Raw genomic sequence first — 21,595 nt, forward strand, 5'->3', positions numbered from 1 at the left:
GCAACAGTGCTAATGTAGGGAAACTGAAATTATTAGTGACAGTAACCTCATGCCACAGTAGGTTGGCATCTCATGATTTGAAGCCTATGCTTCGAGGCAAAAAGAAGTAGATCGAGCAATGGTATCGGGAATAGATTTAGTCCCATCCCTATCCTCTTTAACCCATAGCCAGTCACATCAATCAGATGCAAGCCGATGCAGCTGTTTGGGAAATTGATTTGATGTCACTGTGTACTCAAACATCTCACATGCCGATGACTAAGTTGTCTTCTTTCCAACCCCGTATACCCTCTGCTCAACCCTAGATAAAATAGGAGGCAGTTGTCCTTGAGATCTCCAACTCCATCCGCAAGGAAAAGATCCTTGCAAATAGAGTATTGACTGCAACCATTATAGGGTGCAGGGGAAGAACATTAATGTGTGGAAAAGCAAAGCTGGTTTGACAGGATATTTAAGCACCAAAACCACTGCTCTCGAAACCAGAGACATACAACACACCCCACGACTGGATTTATAAGCTTCAACTGTGATCCTTGGTAGAGAAGAAAACTACCACCACATGAGATTTATAACATGAAATCATAGCTTTAGCTTTGGCCCCCTTGGGATCTCATTCGGTTCCACCAATGGTTTCTGCTTGGTTTATATGTTTAGGTCATAGGATATACCTTCAGGTAGGTCAAGAAAAGGAGGCACCAAAGCATGCCGTGAAGGAATCTAAGATTGGGGAAGGAGTTGGATTCCACTTCACGACTGGGTTCTCAGGCATGCCCCGCCCCCCCGCCCCCGCCCGCCCCCCCATGCCATTCCCAAGCTCCTGCTCCATCTTTCCTGCGTGGAAAGAGTGTGTCCACCACCGCGTTCACCTCATCATTGGTGCCTAATCCCAACTTTAGAAAACCCGGTGATAACAGTGCCTCCCATTGCAGCGACTCAGCAGAAACCCTTCCTAATCATCATGAAGAAGGCAGCTTCTTTGCAGCAGACGATGGGGTACTTGGCATGTCAGAACTGACGCCACTGTTCATGGTCCTCGCGTCCCTACGTTGCATGGCCGCGACCTGGTCGACGAACTCGTTCTGTGGTGTAGCATTGAATTTGGTCGTGCTGTGCGGTGCTTGTGCGCTCATCATAATTCTCCCATATTCTCGTCACATGGGTAGGGCATTGGCATTTAGCAGGGATGATGGCCTGCTGTGCTTGTGCGAAGGAATAGGGACTGTCATGCAAGGTGATCAGCTTTGCTGCTGTAGTGCTAAAGAGGATGAAATTGATGGCTTTGTCCTGGTGGAGGACTGTGCATTTGCTGCAACCATAGATGATGCCTGTCAGGTCTTCCTGTTCCTAAGGACTGATCATTTCTGCAATCTAGCCAGTACTAGAAGATGGCATTTACTGATACCTCAGCTTTCCACTGGATTTAGGGTTGACCGAAGAGATCAAAGCATAGAGATCCCCCCCCCCCCCCCTCCCCATCCCCACCCCACCTTCCTGCGTTCCAGCAATTTAGCAGGGAACAAGTCCTGTAAGCTGAGCACGAAAGCAGGAGTTAAATGGAGTCTGTGATCTGGTCAGTACCGGAAGAAAACCTTTACTGAACCCTCTCAGCTTTCCACTGCTTTTAGGGTTTACTGAACAAGCCTTGTAACTCGAGTACTAAAAGCAAACGGACTGTATAGTATGCTGATTGCAGAAGCTTAATTTGGAGTATATATATAGTATGCTGCACTCACTGATCAAAATGGAGAGAGTAGTTGAGACATTAAAAACAAAATCTCAAAGGTGACATGAAATGGAATTTTGCTGCAGATGTCATTTCCACAAATATAATCACCCATCACATTTCTTATTACCATATGATGCTAAATAATGCCCATTTAATTTGTTTTAGGGTCTTTGACACTTATGGTGTATTTTACAAGAAATAATTAATCATTAATTATCTAGGTGGACACATTAATTTCAACTTACTTACTTTCCAGACCTGTTATTGTACTTGAAAACAAAGAGAATAATTATTAAATGAAATACCTTGATTTAATCACATATCCAAAGTGAGAGAAAATCTTAATAGCTTATGAGTTGGATGGATCTAACTGATAATTAATTTGGACTTAATTATGAGTTACTTTTACTAGTTTCAATCATTTAGACTTAATTTGGATCATTTTTTTGGTTCAATCAGATTAATGAGTCTATTTATTATTTCAGATTAAATCTTAATAAATAGCATCAAAATTAACTTAGATAAGTCAGGTAGAAGTGTTATGGGATACTCCGGGCAAGACCCAAATAAACTTATAAGTGCCGAATAAATTTAAGGTACTTTTTGAAACACATCTGAGATATGGCCTAATGAACATTTTAAAAGTAAATGGATATTTGATAATTTTTTTTCAAATTACATTGGCATGGATGTTGCTTTGAAAATATTTAAATACCGATATTATCTCTCGATAACATTAGCATTTCAACATTTATAGAATGGTAATATAATTTTTAAAAATTAAAAAATATCTTATGACTTTGTCTAAAATTATAAGATTACCAAAATGATTTTTGAGAAATAAATATGTTTATATTTTCTATAATGGTAATTTTTTATTTATTTATTTAAAAATAATATTTTATATTTATTTATTTGATTATATTTTTATTTATTGTATATTTGAGCCATATGAAATTTTTATAAGATTATATACATTCATTCATTTATTTTTCTTTTACGTATTAATTTAAATAAAAATATATATTTATTTTTAAATAAAATATTAATTATCATAAAAATATTCAATAGACTTTTAAAATGAACAAAACTTACATCAATACATACTTAAAATATAATTTTCATCTATTATTTATTAAATATTCAAATTATTTGACAACCATATATTCACTTAAACCCTTAAAACATTTTAGAATAATCATTAAAGTATAATAAGATTAATAAGTTAGTTATTTTATCGGATCGGTAATACATAGTTCATTAGATCCACTAACATATAGGATCCAAAATCTTATACTTATAGTCTATATGAACAAACTTATTATAATCCCATTCGACCAAGTTGAAATGGTGCGAATACTAAAAATACTTAATTTGCTATCATTCCTAGTAATCACTTGCTTGAAATCTTATATTTGTGAATCAATAAAACACATTTCAACACATCTCCCTCCGAATGTGGAGATGTCCGAATCATGCCCATGCCAAGCCCATTCCACACTTTCTTCAATTGCAAGCCCACCTACGTTTAAGTTCAAAATAAGTCATTAAAACGTAGAAAAAAATCATGTCGAAACAAAAAGAAAAGCTCGAATAATTTTAACAACAAAATAAACTTTATTCCTGATATAGTATGTATATACTAATGTGTGTGTTATATATATAATGTCGCTGGAATATATCGGATTGTGTCCGAGATAAATCATTATATAACGGCATATTTGGCCCGTCATAGACGTCTCGCAACGGACCGTTATAAACTATATAAAACGGTTCCATCGGTGTGGCTGGGAAGTTTGGCTGAGACGGAAGCCGAGAAGAGGGTTACGGCCATGAGCTTAGCACTGTTGCAGGGCTACTCCTCGGACGAGGAAGAGGTCGGCGCAAGAGCCTCTCCTTCTTCTCCTTTTCTCAGCGACGATGAAGCAAGGGGTGGAGAGGATGGCGAGGAGGAGGATTGGGACGACGACGAAGAAGAAGCCCTGAAGGAACGTTCTAGGCGAATGAAAAGGCAGAGGTCGCTCGCCGATGCCTCTGGTCCACCCGCTAATTCCTTCCTCCCCTCCGCGTTAGATGCCTTCGATGAGGTACCTTTCGTTCTATGTCTTCTTATGGATGTCCCTCGTTTTGGTTGCCATACCTAGGGGTGAAATATTTATTCTTTTGCCTTTGGATTTTGCTTGGCATCGTGGAGATCACGGGGCCGCCTGAGTTCCTCAACAATTGTGCTGCTGCTCCTGAGGAGACAACCGAGGCGCTGGGGGTGCTCGATCGGAGAATGAGGAATAGATCCAAGAGAGACAGGAAAGATCTTCCAGCTGGTGGGTAATACAAAAATGTTGTATTTTTTATGATTTATTTGGGAAATTTAGGAACCCTAGCTTGTAAAGGTTCTTGCTTTATTTTTTTCCCTTCTGTAATTGTCCTTTTGTTGATATTACATTATATGCTAAATTAGTCCCTTGATTAGGATTTACTTCCTCGAGAATAAGATTATGACTACTGCTGCCATCTTGGTTGGCAAATATTTCATCACTTGGTATTCACGATACATGCTGAGCCCTGGTTTTGTGATGAACATCCATCAGAAACTGAATGATTTCGGGTCCAGGGAAGTCTAGTTTCTTTTAATTAAATAAGTAATGATTTTTGGGTTCTATCTTTGGACTACAACTTATCAAAATTAATGTGAGTGTACAACTTATGTCCTTCCTTGGTGTACAACACACATGACAAAATAAGATAATGTGCTATTTGTTTGTTTATTTATTCTTTTAGGTTTAAAATTGTCTAGTTTGTAGAATGTCTTTAAATGAATAATCTTCATTAATGTGTTAGATTAATTAGAGGTGATGAGCCATGGGCCTGGTTTAACATCAAAACATTTTGGTATGGAAGTCCTTATGCAAATCAAGAATAACTATTTTCATTTTAGAGTTCATGTACTTATCAATGAGGTATTTATAACTGTTAGTGATTTATCATGTTCTCATGGATTAACAAGTAATGGATAAGTTGGCAAGAAAAGAAGAAAATTCGTGATACATGTAAATGATTACTTATTTATTATAAGCTTTTGTCACACTCTGTTGTACAATATATTTAACTTTTTGTGAATTTACAATTTTTCTTCATCAAGCACTAACTATTTTTCTTCGTGAATTATTGGTTAGGATTTGTATCATGTATTCCACTTATATTGATGTGCTTGCAGCACATCTATTATCAGTTAGTTATCCTCTACCAAGACATTCTAAGATTTATGAATATTGCCCTCATCAATTCCTCATTCATTTTTTTATTACAATATTTGGTCCATGTTGTGTATGTCTTTCAGATTTCTAAATTTCCTTTTCTCTTCCAGAGTCAGGTAATGTTTTATACTTAAATGGTCAAAAGCATTGAAGCTACAGTTAGATAAATGGTCATCTTTACTTATCTATCTGCAAGAAAGTACATTTACAATTGCATAATCTTTTAGAAGCTGATTGTGAGACAACATATCCCACCTGGTTTAACTTCTTGGATTGACAACTCAGTTATTTTTAATTGGTAGAACTCTTAATACCTCTGGTACCTACATTCGGTCTTCATGGTATATTATAAGGTGTTGCCTTATAGGAATATGATATCATTATTCAGTCAACTATCTAATCCTACTGTCTTTCTATTCCTCTCTTTTCACTCTTAACATGCCTCAAAACTTTTGGAATTATGTTGATGAGCAACATAGCTAGCTTCAATTTGTACCACGATCTACTGTCTTTATTCTTATCACTGGCTTGTTCTTGGCCAGTGATAAGAAATCTGTCCCTTCCACCTATACTTCTCCCTTTCCTCATCTGTACCGGACACCTATACTCAACACTACTGTAATTTAATCATGTCTTGAAGTCCACCATCTATTCCATGCCTTCATCCTGACTTGGACATCACACTAAATTTTTTCATCAGGTTATAGCTCTCACGTTGAAGACTTTACACCTCTACCATCTTCTTTGTGTTAGCTTTATGAGTTTGCCAAGATTCTCTGTGCTAGACATGGGAACTTGTTGGATGAAATCAGCATTTTTCAGATCCTAGAATATATGTGCAATACATGTATGAATAATTCTTTGTGCATAATTAAGAAAAGAAAGGGTAAAGCTCGTCCAAGCCATGCTGGACAGGTCCCTCATTTCTCTTTGCATCACATAAGCAGCATAAATATTTCAGACCAAATGAAACCATATGAAAGTATTATCTACTTTTGTTTATTGATACGTTAATTTATCATGTATATCCAGGACATGTGTAGGTAATCTGAAGAAGGCTTTAGACATGTGTTGGATTAGGATGCTATTAGCATGTGTTTTGGACTTTTAACTAGTTAAGACGGATATACCGTAACACCTAGAGAGATATAACTTCATTGATTTTGTTATTTGGTTCAGGCGTTCAGCTTGCACATTGTATGTACAAAGTTTGTTAGGATCCTAACTCTCACATGAAAGAAGCTACAAACTCCTAAAAGGAGATAATGTTTTGACTCTTAGAATATAAAAGACAAGTTCAATTAAAAAAATTGGATATTTAAACATCACCCTAGTCCTCAAAAGAATTAGATTGAACTACCTCACATGAATTTTTTGTCTGACTTGTCTGTGTGTTCGTAAATTTCAATATCAGATGTCTGTTCTTTACTTGTTCTGCATTTGTATGCTCTGCTGCCGTTGCTTTTGATTTTTCTTTTGCTTTCATTTTCTGTCCTGTTTCACTGTCTATATGACATAAACTTGACATTCCAGGTGCTGTTGTTGAGGCCAAAGCTCAATTAATTGGAATTCGTGACCGAGTAAGAAATGATGTAGAGGGAAGCTGTCCCACATCAAACTCCAGCATGATACCTGGTGGCAAGCGTCTCATTTCTGCAACAAATCCTGACCCAAAAGATGCTGCAGAATTGTTAAGGTACCTGTTCTCTAAATATACGTTAATGACAGTTGAGAAGCAAAATTCAGATAATCTTAAATTTGATGATGAGGATGAGTAACTTTATAGATTAATGCTTTTTAGAAGCTGTTGGCAAGGGAAAAACATATTTCTAGTGATGAAAATTGAATGAAGAATAAGAGAAATCACTGTTTTATAACACTCTAGACTTGATATTGTGCGAAAGATCCAGGGAACATTCAGATAAAAGCAGTAATTTTGGCCCCAAAATCTAAATATGTAAGTTATATGTAGTTTGGCCTGAACATTAAGTTTCTAAGAACCAGGCTTAGCATTCAGTGTAGGCCCAAATTTTTTATTTCTTTTAACCCTAATACCATGCCCAGAATATCCCGATTATATCTGGACTAGTAGATACTGTGCCATTTTGGGCAACATTAGGAACTTTGCTTATTAGTACTTCTTTCTCTTCTAAACTCACCATAATAAATATCTAAAAAGTTTATGATATGTTTTTTTTTTCCGAAATCAATGTCACATGAAAATTTTTTATCTTCTTTTCTATATTTCTTCATTGATTATCTTGATAAAAAAACTCAATATTTCTGGGTATAAACCTGAACTAATTTCTGAAAATTAAGCAAGTTGAAAAGAATTTTACAACTAAATTTACATGAGATTTATGTTTTTCTTTGGTAACCTAGTAACACTAGCCTTGTGATGTAGAACAAAGTAGTGAAGTAGAGAGAGAGAGGGGAAGAAAAGGAAAGAGAAGTGTGAGATAAGAGACTAGAAAATATACAATTCTTTTCATTCAAATATAAAATGTTTGATCCATTAACAAGCTTTACCATTTCTAGGGATTTAGGAGACTTGGTACAATTAATGAAGATAATGATTTCCAAGAATAATCTGTTAGGGAATTAGTATCTTTTAGAAATCCAAAATGTGACTTATAGGATACCTAAATAGTAAATGAGTGCACTTAATACAAAAGGAATCCTTAGAAAGACCAAAAGACTTTTCAATTTTTAACACAACTCTTAGAATTTCTAAACCAACTAATTGATCACTTTTTACTGATATCTTTGTCTAGAATCAACCTTTTTGAAATCCTTTATAAAGCTTGATAGTTTTTCATCATTCTCCTCCAGTAAAAAAAAAAACTCGACCCTGGAGAGTGATCTGCTAGGTACTGGTCTAATAAGTCTGGTGCAAAGTCATGAAGTTCCTCCAAAGTAATCCAAGTGTCATTGGAAGCTGGACGATCATGCCACTTGATAAGAAAATGTTGAGTAATGCTAGTAGCAGATGACAGATGTAATAAGGCAGTCATCAAGAATGACGCATATGCCATCCCTGTGTTATGGGAGAATTGGTGCTTTGAGAGGATTGTCACCTGTAAGAACACCGGTAGACAGAGGAAGCTCAAAAGGACTATGATATGAAGTTAAATCTTCCAAAATCAGACTAATATTTAAGTTGGAAGGCAAATTGAGCATATATGTATTAGATCACATATTTTGGATAATGGGAAAGGACCAATGGCTCGAGCATACAATTTTTTGAATGAGTTTTTAGGGAATCTCTCAGGCGAACGTGAACCAAGACACAATCGTCAACTTGAAACTCTTGACTTCTACGATGTGCATTAGTAATAAATTTGTAATTTTCATTACTTAAAGCAATTTTACGTCAAACCTCAGCATGCAAATCATGAATACGTTGAGTGAAGGAGTAGGCTGGTTCTGAGGCACGATAGTCAAATGGAAGGAGTGCAAGGTCATCGAGTATAGCCGAGGATAGTTTAAAATAGGCTTTTTTTGGTGGTGTGGTTTCCTAAGTTATTATATGCAAATTTTGTAGTGGGTAAGGTTAAGTCCTAGTTTTCATGTTTCTCTCTATCTAAACATCTAAGAAGATTTTCCAAGAAATGATTAACAACTTCAGTTTGATCATCAATTTGGGAGGGAAAGGCTAAAGAGAACTTCAATATTGTGTTAAATAGTTTTCATAAAATTTTTCAAAAGTAGCTAACAAATTTCACATCCCTATTGGACACCATAATTAAGAGCAAGCCATGTAATTTAACCACTTCTCGAAAGAACAATTTAGTAATGTATGAGGTGTCGCTAGTCTTATTACATGGGATAAAGTGGACCATTTTTTAAAATTGATCAACAACAACCAAAGTAGAATAATGGCCATGGGTTGTTTTGGGAAGTCGAAGGATAAAATCTAAACGCACATATTGCCATGGTGAATATGGAATGGGTAATGGGGTATATAGGCCAGTATTGTGCTTGTGAATTTTGGCAATTTGATAGGTACGACACTGGGACACCACTCAAGCAACATCTCGCTTTAAGGCAGGCCAGTAAAATCTATCATCGACTAATGCATTGGTTTTGTCTCAGTCTAGGTGACCTGTTAATCCACCTGCGTGCATTTCCCAAACAAGAAATTCTAAAAGGGAGGATTGGGGAACACATAATCTAGTAGATCAAAAAAGGTAACTATCCCTAAGAATGAAGTTTGTATGTTGATGACGATTTTCATCTTTGACTTTTCGATATATGTGATTAAAGCCTAAACATTGGGTACACTCTTCTTTTAATCGCTCGAATCTTATGACCTTAACACTCATGGTAGATAGGATTGTAGAAATTCTACTAAGGGCATCAACAGATTTGTTATGAGCGTTAGAATAATGCTTAATTACAAAAGACTTAGGATCTAGTCAATAGAGTTCCTTGGTGGTTGGGGCTTGTGGAGGAGACTTGGGAGTTCTTAATTTGTTCTTTTCTGATAGTTTTACTACTCCCAGGATGATGTTTTTGCCTTTGTATAGAAAGACGTAAGTGTTTTCTCACAACCAAGGTCGATCTAATAGAAGATGGGTAACATCTCAATAAATCTCATCTTGGTAATCGCTCATTTTGATTGATACTAGGCATCTCTTGATCACGAGTAGAGTGGTTTTGTCAACTCAAGCTACTTTGAATGAAGTCGGATGTGACTCTACCTTAAGGTTTAGTTTTTTGATAGTAGATTTTGAGACTACGTTCACGGTGCTACTCCCATTAATAACCAATTTGCAACTCTTGATCATGAGTAGAGTGGTTTTGTCAACTCAAGCTACTTTGAATGGAGTCGGATGTGACTCTACCTTAAGGTTTAGTTTCTTGATAGTAGATTTTGAGACTACGTTCACGGTGCTACTCCCATTAATAACCAATTTGCAAGTTCTTTCCCCACTTTGAATAAAAAGTATGGAAGATACTTGTCCTCTTCCATTCATTGGATTCCCTAGCAGTATAGAGAATAATGCGGACAACACTAACATGGGCATCTTTAATTTCTAGTTCGTTTTCATCAATTGAGTAGGCTTTGGGTTCAAGTACTTGGTCTACTTCCTTGATTTGATCCTTTGGTTCTTGTTTTAAGGGTATATTGAGGACAAAAAGAGGCAATGTGACTTATACCATGGTAGTAATGCCATTGGATTGAAGACGAACTAGTTTAAGAATAAGTAGTTAAACAAGTTGGACGATTCATGATTGGGCCAAGATTGTTGCTAGTAGTGGGGATTTTTGGCTTGACAGAGTCACTACTTGGGGTAGATTGGGTAATAGTTCTATTGTCGAGAGACACAGTAGATGTTTGATGAGTTGGATAAAGTTTGATGTACTTATCAATCTTAAGGATTCATCGGGAAGCTTCCTCCATGGTGTCAGGGAAACTAAGGGAGACTTCCCGTTGATTATCAAACCTCAATCCACTAACAAATCTTCGGACAGTGATGTTTTAGTCCTCTTTTATTTCATACATAAGTAAAAGTTCCTCAAATTGGGCCAAATACTTTGTCACACTAGAATTCAACTATTTAAGGTTTAATAATTGTTCAACCAATTGGCGTTGAAAGTATGCTAGTAAATATTTTTCCTTAAATTTTTATTTTATGATTTACCATTGAGTGATGGGAGGTTCTTGACGGTGTTCAAGACTACGTCGGATATGTTGCCAATATTTCCTAGGAGTGCTTACCAGTTTTATTTTTGCAACTGTATACATTCAATATCAATCATTCTATACCACTCAAAGTAGTCTTTTTGTTGATATCCTAATATAAAATAATTTTTTTTGAAATCATTTGTAAAGCTCAATGGTCCTCCATCACCCTGTCAAAATCAATCAATTTTGTATTCCAAATGTTATGCTTTTTTTTATTACAATATCTGCTTATAAAGTGTAGCAAGTGAATGGACAGGTTGAAGTAATGATTAGAGACCCCCTTCAGTGTTGCTACAATATCGGTATTGTTTTACAGTGTTATAACATACATTTTTATTTTTGTTTCATACGCTAATAAGTTCCCTCTTAGAATCATTCTTTTTATCACTACCGCACTTGAAGTCATTGTAGGTTTGCTAATGTAATAATTTGATTATGTCGTTGATTCAATGGTAATTGTGTTACACTAGCAGACAGTCCTTGTGCAGTTAAGTCATTGCTTGAAGCCAGAGAAAAGCTTCCTTCAACTGTTTCTACTTTAAGAAATTATTTTGAAGCATGTGGTCAAATCTTTGTTAACTAAGAAGCTTGTCCTGTAGGCAAAACTTGCCTTAAAAATGACTTTAGCACATGATTTTGTGGCTTATTTTGAATTGAGTAATGCTTGAGACATGAGGCGAAAAGTGGGTGGGTAAGTTTCCGTATGACACCGTAGCAATCATGTGTGAAATTGAAGATAGAAGGTAGAACGATGAAAAGCCAATGATAATGTAGGTGGCCCACAAGATGAAATTTGTGGATTGGCTTTGGCAAGAAGAATGCAATTTACATTATATAGTCACTAATGGCTTTGGGTGTTTGGTAGTAGATGCTTACAGCAAGAATCTCATTTTGGTATAGGAAAGATAAGAATCTTTTGGTAATGCCAACTAGAAATTGTATTGTTCAGAAATAAGCAAACCTCTTTTGGAGGTACAAATTCCTGGGATTTACTTCAAGATAATTTGGTGATTCCCCCTTCAAGAAAGTGTAGCCTTTATGTTGCTTTCCTGCCTAATATGACTGTTTTTTTGTTTTAGGGTGTGCCTGCAGTGTGGGATTCCTAAGACCTACTCTCATTCCCGTGGTATGGTGTGCCCAGTTTGCGGAGATCGCCCTATTGCAGAACAGAAAGTGTCCGATAAAACGAAGGGGTCGACTGTCAAAGACAAGGAGAAGCTTAAGAGGATGAAGGGACAATCGAGCCATGCGACTTGGAAGACTGAGACAGAGATGCAATTGAGGCAACAATACGATTAGCAAACAATTGGAATTGCTGTCCGATGTGTGTACTGCTGAGACGATTTACCTTCAGGGGTCCTGCAACCTGTCTTATAGATAAAAGTTATCGGCCTTGCAAGAGAATGTTTTCTGACTATGTTGGTGCATCTTCTCTTGTAAGATAGATGCAGATTTGTAACCTTGAATTCATCAGGCATGCGTACAGACGAGGTTGGATGATGACTCGTCAGGTTGACGTAGGTATTGACACGTGCGGATATATATATTTTTGATTGATTTAAGTAATTAGTTATGTTTAGCATGTACTTTAAAATTTTTTATTAGGATCTATATATTTATAAAAATAAAATATTTAATTTTTTTTTCACATAATTGATTCTACTGATGGAATATATCTATTATATTATCACGTATAGGAAATGATGTTAAAAAATAGATAAAAAAGTAATTTTGTAATTGCTATTCTCACTATCTCCCCTTTCGATTTCGTTATCTTGCTTTGCTTCTTTTCCCTCTTACGTTTTTCCTAGGCTATCTCCAATATTGAGGTTGTTTCTATCATGCACGGTCAACTCCTGGTCCTTTTGGAGATGATAACTTTGAGTTCGATGTTGAGATTGACATTGACATTACTATCGTCAATCTCTACCTCCATCGTGCCTACGTTGCTCTGAGGGCATGGAAGAAGGTCATGTTCTTCAAGCCCCATAACTTCATCGGTAATTGGGTTGACATGTGTTACTTGTTAGTTATAAGTGTCCTGCAAGCCAATCACGTGAGTGATAACACGTGTGATACGTTATATAATTTTATTTATTTATTTATTTATTATTTTATATTGATGATAAATATATTACGATATCTTTGGATTTGTACAAAGAGAATTGGATCATCATGATATCATAATAATGAGACAAATTCACATATAAATACAAACCCTAAATATTCTCGGTCATAGGTTACTCGAGAGAGATATCGAAATGATTGGAAAGACTAGTGTGCTATATACTCATCCATATAATAGAGATAGTTGATCTCATAGCTACTTGTGTGGAGACACTAAAGATATAATGTATGTGCTAATTGGAGAATGAGTTCATTGAATGATTCGCTTGTAGAATGCTGGTTGATTAATGATACCTTATTATAAGACAGTAATTTCATAGTTCCAATTGTGTGTATGGTCCTTAGATTTGAGACACCAAGGATGCTTTGTTTGAGTACTCTACTTTTTGATACCAAACTTATAGGTTTTGAAGTTCTAGATCGAACACAATTTCTCATAGGGAGTGGTAGCCAACCTTACGAGGGCAATTGAATGTTTATAGAGAAGATCATCCATTCTCGGTTTCATTAGAGGAATATCTCATGTGCTCTCACTCAAGCAAATCTTTAGCTAGGGTTAATCGGATCATGATAAATCTGATAAATATGAGATTTGGATTGAGAGAGTTCTCTAGGAGAATCTGATTAAAGTGAGACTCGAATAGATTTCGTATGGACATGATAATACCATGCTCGATATGCGATCTCTGAGATATTAGATTGATGATGGACTATATATACACGAAAACTAAGGATAGATATATCCAATGGATTAGATCTCCCTGTATCGTTTCAGAATTATGGCATAGTGGTCTAATACGTTCATAGTTGATGAGTTGGGTGAATTATTATGGGGATAATAATTTATTGAGTCAAAATGAGTTTTGGTAGGTGCATCTCACGGCCAGCTCGCTATTGAGCCCAGAGGGTCATATACATATGGTGGATAATGCAACGAATAGAGGATCAACTATGAGATATTCGATAAGCCTTTGTTTTAATAAATCCTTTGGAAAGATCAAATAGAGCTTAGGATGATTATTAGATGAGGATCCAATATCCATTAAGTAAGAGGTTACTGGATGGGGATCCAATACCCAAGAAGAAGGCTCCGTTGTCATCATCATCAATAACAAGATCCATGATTGCCTTCCAAGAAGCATCGACAAGATGACGACCACCCTCAATAAGCTCATTTTGATGAATAAGTTATCGAGATTTAATCGAAGCTTTCTCGTTGGTCATTTAAGAGGATAGTGAAGGATAGCACATTATTTTTTGCATGTTGTAGCATGGTTCTCAAAATAAATTTTTTAAATATAGAGATTATAATGTTAAGCGTAGCTAACTACATAGGATCTCAATAACATAACACATGGGATCCCAAATAAATAAAACTTACGTTTTTATTATTATTATTGATCGTCCAAATAACTATTTATTATTAGTTTGAAAAGGATATATTTATCATTCGAAAGAATATGTGATTTTTTATTTTTAAATTTTTATTAGATCATAACTAAATCGTCGTCGAACAACCAAACTCATTTTGATTCAGTTGAAACTATCAAAGCGTTAACTCGATTTAGTTTCCGTTCTTGATCGATTCGGTATCTGTGAGTACATTTTGAATATATTAATTATATACGCATTCCGAACGGTGCCACATAATCTTAGACTCGATCTCTTTGGTTGCCGACAGTGTGAGCGTTTGTGATCCGCTGAGCTGTGTAACCTACGAGATGCAACGATTCACATGCATTCTCTTGACGCGTGGAGACGAAAAAGGTTCTCTATTGCAGTTTACGCCCATTTCGTTTTCTGTTTTTTTAATGCTGTCGACCTCAGCATATAAGATTAGAATCGTCGATCAAAGATGAAAACCTGATGTGACAAAAATACCCCTGAAATTGATCCTAATCCCAGACATGTGATGCACGTGGAAGCGTTGGATGTGACGTGACAGCTTTAGGTGTTCCGAGAGAACAACATTAGGTGTGATGCACCTATTGCCCCTCTGTCATGTTTTAGGTTGGCTCAATGTCGATCTCTTGAGCTTCTTTCGCCATCCGTGTAAAGATGTAAAGAAGGGATATGATCCATTAGAACAATACTTACTATAATTAATTAATATATACCTCCCTGAGTTAATTTACAAGTATTTTAGAATTAACTTTTTTTTTTATCCACAAAGATAATATCTCACTTATCCAACTTGGGTAGTTTTAGATAAGTAACTTGTCTGACTTTTATGATGGATATAAATAAAAATACTAATTGATAGAGTATATTCTAGTATCGGATCCTCTTGGCCACAGTCAGCAAATACATTAATGCGGACATGGAGTCTCGAGACTGAGATGGAGCGTTGCATTGACGTGGTACCACGGACTCGAGAGGGCGACTACCCCATCCCGCACCGTCCGAAGTCGTACGAGACAGTATCGTACAGTACAAAGCCGCTCTGAAAAGCTTGGAACGACGTCGCGCGATGTAAATCTATGCAGGTTGATCGACGCTTGCACAAAGGTACAAGTCGACCACCTAAGGAGTCGGTCACCATCATCAGATCGCGTATGATTGACCCTCGCCCGCAAGCATAAAAGCCCATTCCCTAACTCTATATCTTGCCCAGCCCTGCCCCTATTCCTTGAGCCCGAGACCCTATCATCAGACTTGGCCGACGATTCATTCAAGGCCCAACTATCTCTTGTCAACCAACGCTTGGACGAGTTCCAACGGGAATTTCACAAGTCACGGGACGAGGCTGGGGAGAGCCACATGAGAGGATTCCCCTTCACCCAAGAGATCTAGGATAAGCCTGTCCCCCTCAACTTTCGACTCTCGACTTGTGAAACATACGATGGTGACTTTGACCTAGTAGAGCACATCGCCACATTCCGGGCCCAGATGGTCCTTTGTGGTACTTTCGACGCCATGATGTGTCGAACATTTCCTACCACTCTCAGGGGACTAGCTTGGATTTGGTTTAGCTAGTTGCAGCTAGTCTCGGTCGCATCCTTTGATAAGCTCACGAAGGAATTTGAGCATAAATTCCTACCGAGCATATAACCCAAGCCTTCCATGGCCACGCTCCTCGTGCTATGCTAGAGAGACGATAAATCTCTCTCTTAATTCATTGCACACTTCGCCACCGAGATCCGAGGAGTCCCAGACACTCATTCCTCCCTAATCATGTAGGCATTCCTGATGGCCTTATGACCCTTAAGATTTTTTTGGTCACTGATTGAAAGGCTACCTGCAATTGTCCTTCAGATGCTCCAACGTGCCAATCAGTACATTGCGACAGAGATGTTGATGGCAGGGAAATGTGAAGACAACAAGAGGCCTCGCATGGAGCAACCCCCAAGGGTGACCTCGAGGCTATATGTGGCATAACCTCAAAGGAGGTTTGATTGACCTAAGCTATTGCTCTCGAGGCCACCCACCCCTCTTTACCTCTGAACACTTCCTGCACTAAAATCTTTCTTCAAATCAAGGAGAAGGGGCTCCTAATGGAACCCAACCTACTAAAAGCCACTCACAAGGATTAATCTAAATATTATAGGTTTCACCGAGACTATGGTCATGATACGAAGGAATGTTGTGACCTCTAGAACCAAATCAAAGAGCTGATCCGAAGAGGGAATCTCGAGCGCAACCTCAAGAAACCAAGAGAAGCATCTCCACATCCCAATGGCCCTGTCAAGAAGTAAATAGATGTCATCACCGGCGAACTAGCTTCTGGAGGCAACAACATGTCGGGACGGAAGGCCTAAGCCTGTAGTACGGAGGAGAAACGCCCAAGGTCAGGATTGTAAGGAAATCTAGGGGTGACATCACATGCACAATGGAAGAACATAAAACAAAAACCCCAAATTTTCCAATATGTGTTCATTGTCATGCGTAGATTGGTATGCAAAACCCGCGACACAAAAAATTATGTGTGAGACAATTATATTACCTAGGGAGATCGTATATCCCTAAATTCCTATAGATCTGTTAGAGAGGATGAAGGAGGTCAAGCGTCCTCTTCTTTAGCGGTGATCCACATAGCAGGGCTATGACGATGCTCCTTAAATCTCCATGCTTGCTATATGAGGAGAAGAAGGGGAGAGGAGAATAGGAGGTAGCAACCAAGAAGCCCCAGCCTATGGGCCTTTAGTTCCCTCTTATTTATAGAGGCCCCCAGTTAATCCTAATGGATCCTGCCCTAATGGGTATTGGATATTCATCCAATTATCCAAGCCTCTTAGATTAGTGGGTCTCTACCCAAGAATCTCTTATTAGCTCTTATTGGATCACATCCGTAAGATCCAATAATTCAGGGGCTTATTGGATATCCAATAAGATATAGGCTCCAACGGATATATTGTATCTGAACCTCTCCTCGTTGTAACACCTACCATATGTATATGACCCTCTAGGCCTAATATCGAATTGGCCATGAGTCATACATGTCAGAACTCTTTCTGGCTCAGTGAATTATTATCTCCATAATAATTCACTCGACTCATTGACTACGAACGTACTACGCCACTACACATTAGTCCCCAAACAATATAAGAGAATCCAATCCTTTGGACCTATCTATCCTTAATTACTATGTACCTATAGTCACTTATATATCTAATATCCCAGAGACCATATAGTGGGCATTATGCTGTCAGGCCCATACAATTTCTCCTTGAGTCTCGCTCTAATCGAATTCTCCTAGAGAACCTCTTTCTCTCTTAATTCGAATGGCCTTTGCTAAGGATTTATTTGAGCAAGAACACATAGGATATTCTTCTCATGATACCGAGAGCGGATGATCCTCTATCGATACTCAATAGCCCTCGTAAGGTTGGCTACCACTCTCAATAATTAGTTATACTAGATTTGGAACTTTCAAACATATAAGTATGGTATCAAAGAGTGGAGTACTAATACAAGACATCTTTAGTGTCTCAAGTCTAAGGACCAAATACACTACTGGGACTAGGAATGCTGTTTGACAATAAGACATCATCAACCATCCAATATTCTATGAGCAGATCAATCAGTAAACTCATTCTCCAATGAGTACCTGCATTGTATCCTTAGTGTTCCCATACGCATAGCTATGAGATGAACTGCCTCCATCATATGGACGGGTATACTAATGGGATATAAAGAGAAATAAACTTTTGCATATGAACAAATACTAGTAGGTCATAATACGTAACGAAATTAAATGGAATCACAATCAAATAGAACGCCAAGATTTATGTGAAAAATCCCTCCAACAAAAAGGGTAAAAACCACGGGATAAACCAGAGATAATTCACTATAAGAATAATGAAAATACAAATCTTAGTCTTTTGCCCAAAACCCAAGCAACAATCTCAAGAGAATAATTGGGATACAAGGATTATGTCACTGTGCACAATATTCAAATTCTCCCTAAGTAACCATAGCAAGAATCGACTATAGATCTGATCTAACTTGAGATAAAAATACTGTATAGATGATTGAGAACAGTCTCTCTATATTGTCCTTATATTCTTCCATTTCCTTCTCTTATTTTTCTATCTTTTTCTCATCTTTTTTTAATCAAGTTGCTACTACAATTTAATACCTCGTTGCTGTAGTTTTTCCCCTTTTTCGTACCCACCATACCTCCCTAATTTGATCTAGGGTTTTACTTGAAAGGGGAGGGTGGGCCGTAGGCTGTTAAAGCCCACTATGACCTGAACCTATGGGCTGTCAGCCCAATAACCTCCCCTTTAGCCTATAAGGGAGGTTGTCCCATAACTCCTCAATATGAAGCCATGCCGACTAGCTGTCGATATATCTACTGTCTTTCATTTGGTTAGGTCTTTGTCAACATGTCTGCTCCGTTGTCATTTGTGTGAATTTTTTGAAGTTGCAACTGTTTCTCTTCAAGTACATTTTGAATCCAATGATATCTAACATCTATATGCTTTGACTTGGAATGAAATATTGGGTTCTTACACAAATGGATAGCACTCTGGCTGTCACAATGCATCACATAATTTTCTTATTTCAGCCCTAATTCTTGTAAGAATTCTTTCATCCATAACATTTCTTTACAAACCTCTATAACAGTAATATATTCTGCCTTTGTGGTGGAGAGAGCAATACACCTTTATAATCTGGATTGCCATGACATAGCTCTCCCTACAAAAGTAAGTACAAAACCTGATATGGACTTCCTCGTGTCTATATCTCTTGTCATATCTGTATCTGTGTAACCTATCAATACAAGTGATTCACTTCTAAAGCTTAAACAAACCTTATAGCTTCCTCTAAGATATCTAAAAATCCACTTCATTGTTGCCCAATGCTCTTTGCATGGATTTGCAAGAAATCTACTAGTAACACCCACTATATATGCGATGTCTGGCCTCGTATATACCATTGCATACATTAAACTTCCAACTGCTGAAGCATAAGGAACCTTTTGCATTTTCACCTTCTCATTATACTTGATGGACTCTATTTTGAGCACAACTTGAAGTGACTTGCAAGAGGAGAACTAACTGGCTTTGCATTGCTTATACTGAACATTTCCAATACCTTCTCTTTGTATTTCTCCTATGACAACCAAATCTTCTTATTTTTTCTGTCATAAGAAATCTGCATACCTAGTATTTGCTTTGCTGGTCTCATATCCTTCATTGCAAAAGACTCAGTTCCTTCTTCAACCTATCAATTATAGACATATCTTTCCCAAGAAAAAATATGTCATCAACATAAAGTAAGAGAATAATAAAGTTCTTACCAAACCATTTGATGTACAGATAATAATCTAAAGCCGTTCTTTTGTATCTATTTTATATTATAAATGAATCAAACTTTTTGTATCACTATCTTGGAGCTTGCTTTAGCCCGTACAAGCTCTTCTTCAACTCGCAAATAAAGTTATTTTTACCTTTGACTTTTAAGCCTTATGTTTGCTCCATATAAATTTTCTCCTTCAAATCATTATGAAGGAAAGTTGTCTTCATATCTAACTACTCAACCTCCAAGTCCTGACTAGTAGCAATACCAAGAGCAATACGAATAGAAAACATTTTAACAACAGGAAAAAAAATCTCTTCAAAGTCAATATCTTTCTTTTGACTAAAGCCTTTCTTTGTACTTTGGTTGAGAACAATATTCTTGAATCTTCAACCTAAAAACCCACTTGTTCTTCAAGGCCTTCATTCTATTTGGTAGTAGCACCAAATCATAAGTATGGTTCTTCTGAAGAGCATCAATCTCTTCCTACATAGCAACTAACCAATTCTTTTTCTACTTACTTTTAACTTCTTCCTAGTACTCTCTAGTTTACTTACATCAATAAGCATCACATACTCATCTGTAGAGTATCTTCTGGAAGGTTGATATTGTCTAGAAGATCTTCTCAATTGAGGTTTTATAGAAAGCTGCTCTCCAACTTCTTCTTGCTCAATATGTCCAATAGGTAGATTAATATCGGGCTCTACACCATCTTCCTACATATCTCTCCCATCACCCTAATATACTAGAGGAATAACTAGGTTACAATCTGCTAATCCTTTTGCAGAAGTCTTGGCTAGTGCCTTCTTTTTCAAATCCTCAAAGGTTTGATCCTCAAAGAAGATCACATCTCTGCTTCTAAACACTTTTTGCTTTTCTTGATCCCAAAGCCTATAACCAAACCGATCATGTGAGTAGCTAAGAAAAATACATTCTTTTGTCTTACCATCCAACTTGCACCTCTCATTGTCTAGAATATGTGCAAATGCACAACAACCAAAACTCTCAAATGCCTATAGGAAACATCTTTCTTTGACCATATATGCTCTATAACATCACAACATAGGGTTGTACATAATGACAAGTTGATCACATCAATTGTAATCCTCAAAGCCTCATCCCAAAACTTTTTTGGTAGTTTAGCATGTGAAAGCATACATCTAATCTTTTTCATGATGGTACGGTTCATCCTCTCTATAATAATATTATGCTGAGGTATACCAGGAACTATCATATCATGTTAGATTCTATGTGACCTATAATAATCATTAAATAATCCTATATACTCACCATCATTATATGATCTTATGCATTTCAATTACCTTTTTGTCTCCCTTTCAACCCTGGCATAAACTCTTTAAAGACATTAATAACCTGATCTTTGGTCTTCATAGCATAAGCCCAAATTTTCTTAGAAAAATCTATAAAAGTGACAAAATAAAGTACACCACTAATGCTAGGAACATTAACAGATCCACCAGGAGTTTTTGTCCTTAAAGGACCACATACATCTATATAAACACGATCCAGAGCATATATTTTTCTAGACAAAGCAGGACTAGCAAATGAAACTCGGTGTTGTTTACCAGCCAAACAATCAATATAAGGGTTCATATGTGTACTTCTGAGATCTGGCAATACCTCTCTCTTGGAAAGAGCTTGCAGTCTCTTCTCGCTCATATGTCTCAATTGCCTATGCCACAACTCCATGCTGAAGTCTTTCTCTATAGCATTTAACTGCTCACCATAAACTTTGGCCTGCAACTTGTATAAGGTATGACATTTCTTTCCATTAGCCATAATAAGAGAACCCTTACTGAGCTTCCATTGTCCTATGTGAAATCTGTTATCATAGTCTTCCTCATCTAGTCTTCCAATTGAAATTAAATTCAACCTTAAGTCAACCACACGCCTCACATCTTTAAGCACCAATTTGTAACTAAGGTTGGTCTTTATATAGATATCACCTATGTCAATGATGTTACAGGTGGCAAAAAACTCCCTCCGTGGTGTAGCATGATAAGAAGCACCTATGTCAATCACCTACTCAAG

The 21,595-nt window shown here is 37.0% G+C and overlaps 1 protein-coding gene across 1 annotated transcript; it reads left to right on the top strand.

Annotated features, from left to right (window-relative positions):
* Window positions 1-3,511: 3,511 nt before the first annotated feature.
* Window positions 3,512-12,251, top strand: LOC103974098 (uncharacterized). The gene is made up of 4 exons (XM_009388850.3): window positions 3,512-3,813; window positions 3,921-4,047; window positions 6,514-6,676; window positions 11,752-12,251. The coding sequence occupies exons 1-4, from the start codon at window positions 3,559-3,561 to the stop codon at window positions 11,969-11,971; spliced, it is 765 nt and encodes a 254-aa protein (XP_009387125.2). The 5' UTR covers window positions 3,512-3,558; the 3' UTR covers window positions 11,972-12,251.
* The last annotated feature ends 9,344 nt before the right edge of the window (window positions 12,252-21,595 follow it).

This window comes from Musa acuminata, chromosome BXJ1-5 (genome assembly GCF_036884655.1).
Source record: "Musa acuminata AAA Group cultivar baxijiao chromosome BXJ1-5, Cavendish_Baxijiao_AAA, whole genome shotgun sequence".
NCBI lineage: Eukaryota > Viridiplantae > Streptophyta > Magnoliopsida > Zingiberales > Musaceae > Musa > Musa acuminata.